The sequence below is a fragment of the Coregonus lavaretus genome (assembly GCF_964263955.1).
Source record: "Coregonus lavaretus genome assembly, chromosome: 12".
Classification (NCBI taxonomy): Eukaryota; Metazoa; Chordata; class Actinopteri; order Salmoniformes; family Salmonidae; genus Coregonus; species Coregonus lavaretus.
In genome coordinates this window covers 1,752,648-1,766,613 of record NC_139999.1, presented here as the reverse complement: position 1 = coordinate 1,766,613, position 13,966 = coordinate 1,752,648, and the positions used below count along the sequence as shown (strand labels likewise).

The 13,966-nt window shown below is 48.2% G+C and overlaps 2 protein-coding genes across 2 annotated transcripts in view; both read right to left on the bottom strand.

Annotated features, from left to right (window-relative positions):
• Positions 1–5,224, bottom strand: part of LOC311138284 (pyruvate dehydrogenase E1 component subunit beta, mitochondrial) — a gene marked incomplete at its 5' end in the record, with an annotated part of 47,210 nt that extends 41,986 nt beyond the window's left edge. Inside the window, 2 exons of the mRNA XM_084172966.1 lie at positions 5,073–5,180; positions 5,219–5,224. Of these exons, the coding sequence (XP_084029092.1) occupies positions 5,073–5,180; positions 5,219–5,224 (114 nt within the window). The remainder of the gene's footprint in view (positions 1–5,072; positions 5,181–5,218) is intronic.
• Positions 5,225–6,737: 1,513 nt separating this feature from the next.
• The window catches only part of LOC311138283 (pyruvate dehydrogenase E1 component subunit beta, mitochondrial-like), a gene marked incomplete at its 3' end in the record, with an annotated part of 59,400 nt that continues 52,171 nt past the window's right edge, over positions 6,738–13,966 (bottom strand). The window contains exon 11 of the mRNA XM_084172965.1: positions 6,738–6,754. Coding sequence (XP_084029091.1) covers positions 6,738–6,754 — 17 coding nt within the window. The remainder of the gene's footprint in view (positions 6,755–13,966) is intronic.

Genomic DNA, 13,966 nt, shown 5'->3' with positions numbered 1-13,966 from the left:
AACAAGGCCAAAAAAAGGAATCCCATTCAAGCTGTCAAATATGCCATAGATTGTTCAAACAAAGTACATTTTTTAAATCACCTCCCTGACCACGGCCCTTCTCCCCTGATTGCTCAGTTTGGCCAGCTTGCCAGCTCTAGGAAGAGTCTTGGTGGTTCCAAACTTCTTCCATTTAAGAATGATGGAGGCCACTCTGTTCTTGGAGACCTTCAATGCTTCAGAAATGTTTTGGTACCCTTCCCCAGATCTGTGCCTAAACCCAATCCTGTCTCGGAGCGCTTCGGACAATTCCTTCAACCTCATGGCTTGGTTTTTGCTCTGACATGCACTGTCAACTGTGGGACCTTATATAGACAGGTGTGTGGCTTTCCAAATCAATAGAACTTACCACAGGTGGATTCCAATCAAGTTGTAGAAACTCAAGGATGATCAATGGAAACAGGACGCACCGGAGCTCAATTTCGAGTCTCATAGCAAAGGGTCTGAATTTCAGTCCTTCACGGCGTAGTGTGTTACCAATTGTTTTCTTGGTGAAGATGGTCCCAGCTGCCTTGAGATCATTGACAAGATCCTCTCGTATTTCTGTTTTTTATAAATTTGCTAAAATTTCTAAAAACCTGTTTTCGCTTTGTCATTATGGGGTATTGTGTGTAGATTGCTGATGATCTTTATTTATTTATTTAATCAATTTTAGAATAAGGCTGTAACGTAACAAAATGTGGAAAAAGGGGTCTGAATACTTTCCGAAGGCACCGTATACTTACCTTGTAAACTCCATCATACTGGGCCGCCTCCTCCCCCCTCTCCAGCTAATTATATATATATATATATATATATACATACAGTGAGGGGAAAAAAGTATCTGATCCCCTGCTGATTTTGTACGTTTGCCCACTGACAAAGACATGATCAGTCTATAATTTTAATTGTAGGTTTATTTGAACAGTGAGAGACAGAATAACAACAACAAAATCCAGAAAAACGCATGTCAAAAATGTTATAAATTGATTTGCATTTTAATGAGGGAAATAAGTATTTGACCCCTCTGCAAAACATGACTTAGTACTTGGTGGCAAAACCCTTGTTGACAATAACAGAGGTCAGACGTTTCTTGTAGTTGGCCACCAGGTTTGCACACATCTCAGGAGGGATTTTGTCCCACTCCTCTTTGCAGATCTTCTCCAAGTCATTAAGGTTTCAAGGCTGACGTTTGGCAACTCGAACCTTCAGCTCCCTCCACAGATTTTCTATGGGATTAAGGTCTGGAGACTGGCTAGGCCACTCCAGGACCTTAATGTGCTTCTTATTGAGCCACTCCTTTGTTGCCTTGGCCGTGTGTTTTGGGTCATTGTCATGCTGGAATACCCATCCACGACCCATTTTCAATGCCCTGGCTGAGGGAAGGAGGTTCTCACCCAAGATTTGACGGTACATGGTCCCGTCCATCGTCCCTTTGATGCGGTGAAGTTGTCCTGTCCCCTTAGCAGAAAAACACCCCCAAAGCATAATGTTCCACCTCCATGTTTGACGGTGGGGATGGTGTTCTTGGGGTCATAGGCAGCATTCCTCCTCCTCCAAACACGGCGAGTTGAGTTGATGCCAAATAGCTCCATTTTGGTCTAATCTGACCACAGCACTTTCACCCAGTTCTCCTCTGAATCATTCAGATGTTCATTGGCAAACTTCAGACGGGCATGTATATGTGCTTTCTTGAGCAGGGGGACATTGCGGGCGCTGCAGGATTTCAGTCCTTCACGGCGTAGTGTGTTACCAATTGTTTTCTTGGTGACTATGGTCCCAGCTGCCTTGAGATCATTGACAAGATCCTCTCGTGTAGTTCTGGGCTGATTCTTCACCGTTCTCATAATCATTGCAACTCCACGAGGTGAGATCTTGCATGGAGCCCCAGGCCGAGGGAGATTGACAGTTATTTTGTGTTTCTTCCATTTGCGAATAATCGCACCAACTGTTGTCACCTTCTCACCAAGCTGCTTGGCGATGGTCTTGTAGCCCATTCCAGCCTTGTGTAGGTCTACAATCTTGTACCTGACATCCTTGGAGAGCTCTTTGGTCTTGGCCATGGTGGAGAGTTTGGAACCTGATTGATTGATTGCTTCTGTGGACAGGTGTCTTTTATACAGGTAACAAACTGAGATTAGGAGCACTCCCTTTAAGAGTGTGCTCCTAATCTCAGCTTGTTACCTGTATAAAATACACCTGGGAGCCAGAAATCTTTCTGATTGAGAGGGGGTCAAATACTTATTTCCCTCATTAAAAATGCAAATCAATTTATAACATTTTTGACATGCGTTTTTCTGGATTTTGTTGTTGTTATTCTGTCTCTCAATGTTCAAATAAACCTACCATTTAAAATTATAGACTGATCATGTCTTTGTCAGTGGGCAAACGTACAAAATCAGCAGGGGATCAAATACTTTTTTCCCCTCACTGTGTGTGTGTGTGTGTGTGTGTGTGTGTGTGTGTGTATATATATATACACACACACACACACACACACACACTGTTGAGAGAATGCCAAGAGTGTGCAAAGCTGTCATCAAGGCAAAGGGTGGCTACTTAGAAGAATCTCAAATATAAAATACATTTATGATTTGTTTAACCCTTTTTTGGTTACTACATGATTCCATATGTGTTATTTCATAGTTTTGATGTCTTCACTATTATTCTACAATGTAGAAAATAGTTTTAAAAAACAAAAACCATGGAATGAGCGTTTGCCTCCAGAACAGCCTGACATTCTACAAGGTGTCGGAAACGTTCCACAGGGATGTTGGTCCATGCTGACGCGATGGCATCAAGCAGTTGCTACAGATTGGACGGCGGTACATTAATGATGCGAACAGCCCGTTCCATCTCATCCCAAAGATACTCTATTGGGTTGAGGTCTGGGGACTGTGTAAACTGAACTCGCTGTCATATTCCAGGCAATGTTTTTCCACTCCTCAACTGTCCAGTGTTGGTGATGGCGTGACCACTGGAGCCGCGACAAGGACCGACGAGTTGTGCGTTCCGTTCTGTTCTCCAAACCACTGTTGAGCTGCTCCGTTATGTGTCTGTTTGTGGCCCGCCTGTTAGCTTGCACCACTCTTGCCTTTCTCCTTCCACCTCTCTCATCAACGAGCTGTTTTCGCCCACAGGACTGCCGCTGACTGGATATTTTTTTGTTTGTCGCACTGTTCTCGGTAAACACTAGACACTGTCGTGGGTGAAACGCCCTGGATGGGCGGACATTTTCTGAGATACTGGAAGCGGCACGCCTGGCTCCGACGATCATACCACACTCAAAGTCACTTAGGTCACTCGTTCTAACGTTCAATCGAACAGTAACTGAATGCCTCGATGCCTGTATTACAGTGGTGAGAACAAGTATTTGATACACTGCCGATTTTGCAGGTTTTCCTACTTACAAAGCATGTAGAGGTCTGTAATTTTTATCATAGGTACACTTCAACTGTGAGAGACGGAATCTAAAACAAAAATCCAGAAAATCACATTGTATGATTTTTAAATAATTAATTTGCATTTTATTGCATGACATAAGTATTTGATCACCTACCAACCAGTAAGAATTCCAGCTCTCACAGACCTGTTAGTTTTTCTTTAAGAAGCCCTCCTGTTCTCCACTCATTACCTGTATTAACTGCACCTGTTTGAACTCGTTACCTGTATAAAAGACACCTGTCCACACACTCAATCAAACAGACTCCAACCTCTCCACAATGGCCAAGACCAGAGAGCTGTGTAAGGACATCAGGGATAAAATTGAAGACCTGCACAAGGCTGGGATGGCCTACAGGACAATAGGCAAGCAGCTTGGTGAGAAGGCAACAACTGTTGGCGCAATTATTAGAAAATGGAAGAAGTTCAAGATGACGGTCAATCACCCTCTGTCTGGGGCTCCATGCAAGATCTCACCTCGTGGGGCATCAATGATCATGAGGAAGGTGAGGGATCAGCCCAGAACAATACGGCAGGACCTGGTCAATGACCTGAAGAGAGCTGGGACCACAGTCTCAAAGAAAACCATTAGTAACACACTACGCCGTCATGGATTAAAATCCTGCAGCGCACGCAAGGTCCCCCTGCTCAAGCCAGCGCATGTCCAGGCCCATCTGAAGTTTGCCAATGACCATCTGGATGATCCAGAGGAGGAATGGGAGAAGGTCATGTGGTCTGATGAGACAAAAATAGAGCTTTTTGGTCTAAACTCCACTCGCCGTGTTTGGAGGAAGAAGAAGGATGAGTACAACCCCAAGAACATCATCCCAACCGTGAAGCATGGAGGTGGAAACATTATTTTGGGGATGCTTTTCTGCAAAGGGGACAGGACGACTGCACCGTATTGAGGGGAGGATGGATGGGGCCATGTATCGCAAGATCTTGGCCAACAACCTCCTTCCCTCAGTAAGAGCATTGAAGATGGGTCGTGGTTGGGTCTTCCAGCATGACAACGACCCGACACACACAGCCAGGGCAACTAAGGAGTGGCTCCGTAAGAAGCATCTCAAGGTCCTGGAGTGGCCTAGCCAGTCTCCAGACCTGAACCCAATAGAAAATCTTTGGAGGGAGCTGAAAGTCCGTATTGCCCAGCGACAGCCCCGAAACCTGAAGGATCTGGAGAAGGTCTGTATGGAGGAGTGGGCCAAAATCCCTGCTGCAGTGTGTGCAAACCTGGTCAAGACCTACAGGAAACGTATGATCTCTGTAATTGCAAACAAAGGTTTCTGTACCAAATATTAAGTTCTGCTTTTCTGATGTATCAAATACTTATGTCATGCAATAAAATGCTAATTAATTACTCAAAAATCATACAGTGATTTTCTGGATTTTTGTTTTAGATTCCGTCTCTCACAGTTGAAGTGTACCTATGATAAAAATTACAGACCTCTACATGCTTTGTAAGTAGGAAAACCTGCAAAATCGGCAGTGTATGAAATACTTGTTCTCCCCACTGTATATAGCAAGCCACGGCCACGTGACTGTAGGAGCGATCCATTTTCGTGAATGGGCTGGTGTACCTAATAAACAGGCCACTGAGTGTACATTCTTACCTTGTAAGCTCCATCATACTGAGCCACCTCCTCCCCCAGAAGGAAGACCCGCTCATCCCTCTCCAGTTCCTCATCCATGGCCTGGTTGAGGGCATCACGGACGTTCACCTGAAATAAAGACACAAAAACATCATAAAAGAATATACAGGCATTCGGGAAGTATTCAGACCATCACTTTCTCCACTTTGAAACGTTACAGAATTATTCTAAAATGAATTCAAGAAGAAAAAAAACCTCAATCTACACACAATACCCCATAATGACAAAGCGAAAACAGGTTAAGAAATATTTGCAAACGTATTACATTTTAAAAAACAGAAATACCGAAGACCCTTCGCTATGAGACTCGAAGTTGAGCTCAGGTGTTTCCATCATCCTTGAGATGTTTCTACAACTTCATTGGAGTCCACCTGTGGTAAATTCAATTGATTGGACATGATTTGGAAAAGGCACACACCTGTCAATATAAGGTCCCACAGTTGACAGTGCATGTCAGAGCAAAAACCAAGCCATGAGGTCGAAGGAATTGTCTGTAGAGCACCGAGACAGGATTGTGTCGAGGCACAGATCTGGGGAAGGGTACCAAATAATTTCTGCAGTATTGAAGGTCCCCAAGAACACAGTGGCCTCCATCATTCTTAAATGGAAAATGTTTGGAACCACCAAGACTCTTCCTAGAGCTGGCCGCCCGGCCAAACTGAGCAATCGGGGGAGAAGGGCCTTTGTCAGGGAGGTGACCAAGAACCCGATGTTCACTGAAAGAGCTCCAGAGTTCCTCTGTGGAGATGGGAGAAACTTCCAGAAGGACAACTATCTCTGTAGCATTCCACCAATCAGACCTTTATGGTAGAGTAGCCAGACGGAAGCCACTCCTCAGTAAAAAGCACATGACAGCCGGCTTGGAGTTTGCCAAAAGGCACCTAAAGAACTCTGACCATGAGAAACAGGATTCTCTGGTCTGATGAATTCAAGATTGAACGCCAAGCGTCACGTCTGGAGGAAACCTGGCACCATCCCAACGGTAAAGCATGGTGGTGGCAGCATCATGCTGTGGGGATGTTTTTCAGCGGCAGGGACTGGGAGACTAGTCAGGATCTAAGGAAAGGTGAACGGAGCAAAGTACAGATAGATCCTTGATGAAAACCTGCTCCAGAGCACTCAGGACCTCAGACTGGGGCAAAGGTTCACCTTCCAACAGGACAACGACCCTAAGCACACAGCCAAGACAACGCAGGAGTGGCTTCAGGACAAGTGTCTGAATGTCCTTGAGTGGCCCAGCCAGAGCCCGGACTTGAACCAGATCAAACATCTCTGGAGAGACCTGAAAATAGCTGTGCAGCGACGCTCCCCATCCAACCTGACAGAGCTTGAGAGGATCTGCAGAGAAGAATGGGAGAAACTCTCCAAAAACAGGTGTGCCAAGCTTGTAGCGTCATACCCAAGAAGGGTGTCTGTTTAAACTACTAGCACACACCTCGGACACCCATGCATACCCCACAAGACATGCCACCAGAGGTCTCTTCATAGTCCCCAAGTCCAGAACAGACTATGGGAGGCGCACAGTACTACACAGAGCCATGACTACATGAAACTCTATTCCACATCAGCTAACTGATGCAAGTAGTAAAATTAGAATTTAAAAACAGATTTTGTTTTTAAAACACCTTACGGAACAGCGGGGACTGTGAAGCAACACAAACATAGACACAGACACATGCACACACACACACACACACGATAACATACGCACTATACACACATGTACACATGGATTTTGTATTGTAGATATGTGGTAGTGGTGGAGTAGGGGCCTGTGTTGTGAAATCTGTGAATGTATTGTAATGTTTTTTAAAATTGTATAACTGCCTAAATTTAGCTGGACCCCAGGAGGAGTAGCTGCTGCCTCGGCAGGAACTAATGGGGATCCATAATAAACCCCAGGAAGAGTAGCTGCTGCCTTGGCAGGAACTAATGGGGATCCATAATAAACCCCAGGAAGAGTAGCTGCTGCCTTGGCAGGAACTAATGGGGATCCATAATAAACCCCAGGAAGAGTAGCTGCTGCCTTGGCAGGAACTAATGGGGATCCATAATAAACCCCAGGAAGAGTAGCTGCTGCCTTGGCAGGAACTAATGGGGATCCATAATAAACCCCAGGAAGAGTAGCTGCTGCCTTGACAGGAACTAATGGGGATCCATAATAAACCCCAGGAAGAGTAGCTGCTGCCTTGACAGGAACTAATGGGGATCCTTAATAAACCCCAGGAAGAGTAGCTGCTGCCTTGGCAGGAACTAATGGGGATCCATAATAAACCCCAGGAGGAGTAGCTGCTGCCTTGGCAGGAACTAATGTGGATCCATAATAAACCCCAGGAAGAGTAGCTGCTGCCTTGGCAGGAACTAATGGGTATCCAAAATAAATACAAATACAGCAGTTCACATTCAAGTCATTGTCCCTCACAAATAATCCCATAAAGGCGTTAGAATGCTTCAGCTCGGCTGTCGGCGAAACAAACAAGTGCACTCCATACGCCCTTAAAAGACCTTGGCTTGAAAAACAAACAAAGCGGCAATAGTACTGTTTGTCCATTTTGAGCTGCTGTAACCAGTATTCACTTCCTCAAAAAAGTCAGAATTAATCTAAAATAACTCAAGAAATCTGTCATTAATTGACGTTTTTGCCATGTAGATCTTAGTCGCGCAATATTACATCTAACTAAGATGTATGGTGCAGTATTTCTCAATGAAAAAATTTGCATGAAAACGCATCGTCACTCGTTGAACGACAACAAATACTTTATTGAAGAATCCCTACAGATAACCAATCACGGACGAAGGGGCGTACACTTCAGCTCCCAAACTTCGGTTGGCCATGACAAAATGTTTGGTGTGCCCAAACCAAGTCCAAAACGAACAACATGTATATGCACAAACTCTTCCTTACGGTTCGGCTGGGAAGAGGCTGCGTGACAGAGGCCCTGCCTTAAGAGACAGTACGACCGTACAACAGACCACATATTCACCCTAATGACAAACAAAAAACAAAGGCAAAGTCTTCTCATGCTTTGTTGATTTAAAAAAAGCTTGACACAATTTGGCATGAGGGTCTGCTATACAAGTTGATGGAAAGTGGTGTTGGGGGAAAAACATTCAGACATTATAAAATCCATGTACACAAACAACAAGTGTGCGGTTAAAATTGGCAAAAAACATTACTTTCCACACGGCCGGGGGGGGGGGGGGGGGTGAGACAGCGATGTAGCTTCAACACTTACATCAATGAATTAGCGAGGGCACTAGAACAGTCTGCAGCACCTGGCCTCACCCTACTAGAATCTGAAGTCAAATGTTTACTGTTTGCTGATGATCTGATGCTTCTGTCCCCAACCAATGAGGGCCTACAGCAGCACCTAGATCTTCTGCACAGATTATGTCACACCTGGGCCCTGACAGTAAATCTCACAAAGAAAAAAACAATGGTGTGCCAGGACCACGAATACAAATTCCATCTAGACACAGTTGCCCTAGAGCACACAAAAAACGATACATACCTCGGCCTAAACATCAGCGCCACAGGTAACTTCCACAAAGCTGTGAACCATCTGAGAGACAAGGCAAGAAGGGCCTTCTATGCCATTAAAAGGAACATAAAATTCAACATACCAATTAGAATCTGGCTAAAAATACTTGAATCAGTTATAGAACCCATTGACCTTTATGGCTGTGAGGTCTGGGGTCCGCTCACCAACCAAGAATTCACAAAATGGGTTGTTAAATTTATCGCAATGTGACGTTTTGGACCTGAGGCTGTGGAGTCACTGACCCAGCGGACAGAACAGTGGGATGGATGGGAGCGCTAAGCTAACGAAGATCTAACGAAACGCTGCCCAACACTGGGTAGGTCAACGGTTAGCTGTATGGTAACTTGCCAAATGTCATCTGATTCTGAGCATACACTACATGACTAATAAATCTTAACTTGGAAGTGCTCACATTTCCAGATTTCCGCGAGCTGCTTTATTAGCACATTATGTGCAGAAACATCAAAGAGATGCAGAATCCGGACCCGCTGAAGGGCAGAGGCTATTTCATTCCAGCCTTTATCTTTTTGGTGTCTGTCATGGTAGGACGCAGAGGTAATAATGAAAAGGCAGTGGCGTTCCCCTTCTCTCCACGGCTCCACTAGTCTGTCCTCCATCCCCTCGGTGGCGTTTCCCTTCTCTCCACGGCTCCACTAGTCCGTCCTCCATCCCCTCGGTGGCGTTTCCCTTCTCTCCACGGCTCCACTAGTCTGTCCTCCATCCCCTCGGTGGCGTTTCCCTTCTCTCCACTAGTCTGTCCTCCATCCCCTCGGTGGCGTTTCCCTTCTCTCCACTAGTCTGTCCTCCATCCCCTCGGTGGCGTTCCCCTTCTCTCCACGGCTCCACTAGTCTGTCCTCCATCCCCTCGGTGGCGTTTCCCTTCTCTCCACGGCTCCACTAGTCTGTCCTCCATCCCCTCGGTGGCGTTCCCCTTCTCTCCACGGCTCCACTAGTCTGTCCTCGTTGTTGCTTTCCTCTTCTCCATCATTGTTTTGGTCTCATTGGCTGTTGGCAGTAGTCCTTACCCAACCGCGTCGTAGCACTGCTCATACTACAAGATGCATGACCAACATTTCTGACATGTCAGAAAATTATCAGGACATTCGACAGGGGTGTGGAGAACAGAACAGCCATCATCGGTGAGTCCTTGACCCGCTCAAACTACGCGAGTCCCGACGTGATGATCCTAGCTCATAGGACTTCACACTGACCATGAAAATGAGTCTGGGATGCCCAACTCTCTTCCTGGAGATCTACCGTCCTGTGGGTTTTTCAGTCCAACCCTAATTTAACACACCTGATTCTACTTATTAGCTGCTCAACAAGACCTTAACTAGCTGAATCAGATACGCTAAATTAGGGTTGGACTGAAAACCTACAGGACAGTAGATCTCCAGGAAGCGGGTTGGGCAGCCCTGGTTTAGTGTAGTAGAGGGTAGGGCAGCCCTGGTTTAGTGTAGTAGAGGGTTGGGCAGCCCTGGTTTAGTGTAGTAGAGGGTAGGGCAGCCCTGGTTTAGTGTAGTAGAGGGTAGGGCAGCCCTGGTTTAGTGTAGTAGAGGGTTGGGCAGCCCTGGTTTAGTGTAGTAGAGGGTTGGGCAGCCCTGGTTTAGTGTAGTAGAGGGTAGGGCAGCCCTGGTTTAGTGCAGTAGAGGGTTGGGCAGCCCTGGTTTAGTGTAGTAGAGGGTAGGGCAGCCCTGGTTTAGTGTAGTAGAGGGTAGGGCAGCCCTGGTTTAGTGTAGTAGAGGGTAGGGCAGCCCTGGTTTAGTGTAGTAGAGGGTAGGGCAGCCCTGGTTTAGTGCAGTAGAGGGTTGGGCAGCCCTGGTTTAGTGTAGTAGAGGGTTGGGCAGCCCTGGTTTAGTGTAGTAGAGGGTAGGGCAGCCCTGGTTTAGTGCAGTAGAGGGTTGGGCAGCCCTGGTTTAGTGTAGTAGAGGGTAGGGCAGCCCTGGTTTAGTGTAGTAGAGGGTTGGGCAGCCCTGGTTTAGTGTAGTAGAGGGTTGGGCAGCCCTGGTTTAGTGTAGTAGAGGGTAGGGCAGCCCTGGTTTAGTGTAGTAGAGGGTTGGGCAGCCCTGGTTTAGTGTAGTAGAGGGTAGGGCAGCCCTGGTTTAGTGTATGCAGTAGAGGGTAGGGCAGCCCTGGTTTAGTGTATGCAGTAGAGGGTAGGGCAGCCCTGGTTTAGTGTAGTAGAGGGTTGGGCAGCCCTGGTTTAGTGTAGTAGAGGGTTGGGCAGCCCTGGTTTAGTGTAGTAGAGGGTTGGGCAGCCCTGGTTTAGTGTAGTAGAGGGTTGGGCAGCCCTGGTTTAGTGTAGTAGAGGGCTGGGCAGCCCTGGTTTAGTGTAGTAGAGGGTAGGGCAGCCCTGGTTTAGTGCAGTAGAGGGTTGGGCAGCCCTGGTTTAGTGTAGTAGAGGGTTGGGCAGCCCTGGTTTAGTGTAGTAGAGGGTTGGGCAGCCCTGGTTTAGTGTAGTAGAGGGTTGGGCAGCCCTGGTTTAGTGTAGTAGAGGGTTGGGCAGCCCTGGTTTAGTGTAGTAGAGGGTTGGGCAGCCCTGGTTTAGTGTAGTAGAGGGTAGGGCAGCCCTGGTTTAGTGTAGTAGAGGGTTGGGCAGCCCTGGTTTAGTGTAGTAGAGGGTTGGGCAGCCCTGGTTTAGTGTAGTAGAGGGTAGGGCAGCCCTGGTTTAGTGTAGTAGAGGGTTGGGCAGCCCTGGTTTAGTGTAGTAGAGGGTAGGGCAGCCCTGGTTTAGTGTAGTAGAGGGTTGGGCAGCCCTGGTTTAGTGTAGTAGAGGGTTGGGCAGCCCTGGTTTAGTGTATGCAGTAGAGGGTAGGGCAGCCCTGGTTTAGTGTATGCAGTAGAGGGTTGGGCAGCCCTGGTTTAGTGTATGCAGTAGAGGGTAGGGCAGCCCTGGTTTAGTGTATGCAGTAGAGGGTAGGGCAGCCCTGGTTTAGTGTATGCAGTAGAGGGTTGGGCAGCCCTGGTTTAGTGTAGTAGAGGGCTGGGCAGCCCTGGTTTAGTGTAGTAGAGGGCTGGGCAGCCCTGGTTTAGTGTAGTAGAGGGTTGGGCAGCCCTGGTTTAGTGTAGTAGAGGGTAGGGCAGCCCTGGTTTAGTGTAGTAGAGGGCTGGGCAGCCCTGGTTTAGTGTAGTAGAGGGTAGGGCAGCCCTGGTTTAGTGTAGTAGAGGGCTGGGCAGCCCTGGTTTAGTGTAGTAGAGGGTAGGGCAGCCCTGGTTTAGTGTAGTAGAGGGTTGGGCAGCCCTGGTTTAGTGTATGCAGTAGAGGGTTGGGCAGCCCTGGTTTAGTGTATGCAGTAGAGGGCTGGGCAGCCCTGGTTTAGTGTAGTAGAGGGTAGGGCAGCCCTGGTTTAGTGTAGTAGAGGGTTGGGCAGCCCTGGTTTAGTGTAGTAGAGGGTTGGGCAGCCCTGGTTTAGTGTATGCAGTAGAGGGCTGGGCAGCCCTGGTTTAGTGTAGTAGAGGGTAGGGCAGCCCTGGTTTAGTGTAGTAGAGGGTAGGGCAGCCCTGGTTTAGTGTATGCAGTAGAGGGTTGGGCAGCCCTGGTTTAGTGTATGCAGTAGAGGGTAGGGCAGCCCTGGTTTAGTGTAGTAGAGGGTAGGGCAGCCCTGGTTTAGTGTATGCAGTAGAGGGTTGGGCAGCCCTGGTTTAGTGTAGTAGAGGGTTGGGCAGCCCTGGTTTAGTGTAGTAGAGGGTTGGGCAGCCCTGGTTTAGTGTAGTAGAGGGTAGGGCAGCCCTGGTTTAGTGTATGCAGTAGAGGGTTGGGCAGCCCTGGTTTAGTGTATGCAGTAGAGGGTTGGGCAGCCCTGGTTTAGTGTATGCAGTAGAGGGTTGGGCAGCCCTGGTTTAGTGTAGTAGAGGGTAGGGCAGCCCTGGTTTAGTGTTAGCAGTAGAGGGTTGGGCAGCCCTGGTTTAGTGTAGTAGAGGGCTGGGCAGCCCTGGTTTAGTGTAGTAGAGGGTAGGGCAGCCCTGGTTTAGTGTAGTAGAGGGTTGGGCAGCCCTGGTTTAGTGTAGTAGAGGGTTGGGCAGCCCTGGTTTAGTGTAGTAGAGGGTTGGGCAGCCCTGGTTTAGTGTAGTAGAGGGTAGGGCAGCCCTGGTTTAGTGTATGCAGTAGAGGGTTGGGCAGCCCTGGTTTAGTGTATGCAGTAGAGGGTTGGGCAGCCCTGGTTTAGTGTATGCAGTAGAGGGTTGGGCAGCCCTGGTTTAGTGTAGTAGAGGGTAGGGCAGCCCTGGTTTAGTGTATTTAGAGGGTTGGGCAGCCCTGGTTTAGTGTAGTAGAGGGTGGGCAGCCCTGGTTTAGTGTAGTAGAGGGTTGGGCAGCCCTGGTTTAGTGTAGTAGAGGGTTGGGCAGCCCTGGTTTAGTGTAGTAGAGGGTTGGGCAGCCCTGGTTTAGTGTAGTAGAGGGTTGGGCAGCCCTGGTTTAGTGTAGTAGAGGGTAGGGCAGCCCTGGTTTAGTGTAGTAGAGGGTTGGGCAGCCCTGGTTTAGTGTAGTAGAGGGTTGGGCAGCCCTGGTTTAGTGTAGTAGAGGGTTGGGCAGCCCTGGTTTAGTGTAGTAGAGGGTTGGGCAGCCCTGGTTTAGTGTAGTAGAGGGTTGGGCAGCCCTGGTTTAGTGTAGTAGAGGGTTGGGCAGCCCTGGTTTAGTGTAGTAGAGGGTTGGGCAGCCCTGGTTTAGTGTAGTAGAGGGTTGGGCAGCCCTGGTTTAGTGGTAGAGGGTTGGGCAGCCCTGGTTTAGTGTAGTAGAGGGTTGGGCAGCCCTGGTTTAGTGTAGTAGAGGGTTGGGCAGCCCTGGTTTAGTGTAGTAGAGGGTTGGGCAGCCCTGGTTTAGTGTAGTAGAGGGTTGGGCAGCCCTGGTTTAGTGTAGTAGAGGGTTGGGGCAGCCCTGGTTAGTGTAGTAGAGGGTTGGGCAGCCCTGGTTTAGTGTAGTAGAGGGTTGGGCAGCCCTGGTTTAGTGTAGTAGAGGGTTGGGCAGCCCTGGTTTAGTGTAGTAGGGTTGGGCAGCCCTGGTTTAGTGTAGTAGAGGGTTGGGCAGCCCTGGTTTAGTGTAGTAGAGGGTAGGGCAGCCCTGGTTTAGTGTAGTAGAGGGTTGGGCAGCCCTGGTTTAGTGTAGTAGAGGGTTGGGCAGCCCTGGTTTAGTGTAGTAAGGGTGGCCTGTTTAGTGTAGTAGAGGTTGGCAGCCTGGTTTAGTGTAGTAGAGGGTTAGGGCAGCCCTGGTTAGTGTAGTAGAGGGTAGGGCAGCCGTTTTAGTTGTTAGTAGGGTTTTTTTAGTTTGTGTTTAGGGGTTGTAGGGTAGGGGCCGGGCTGCCCTGGTTTAGTGTTGTA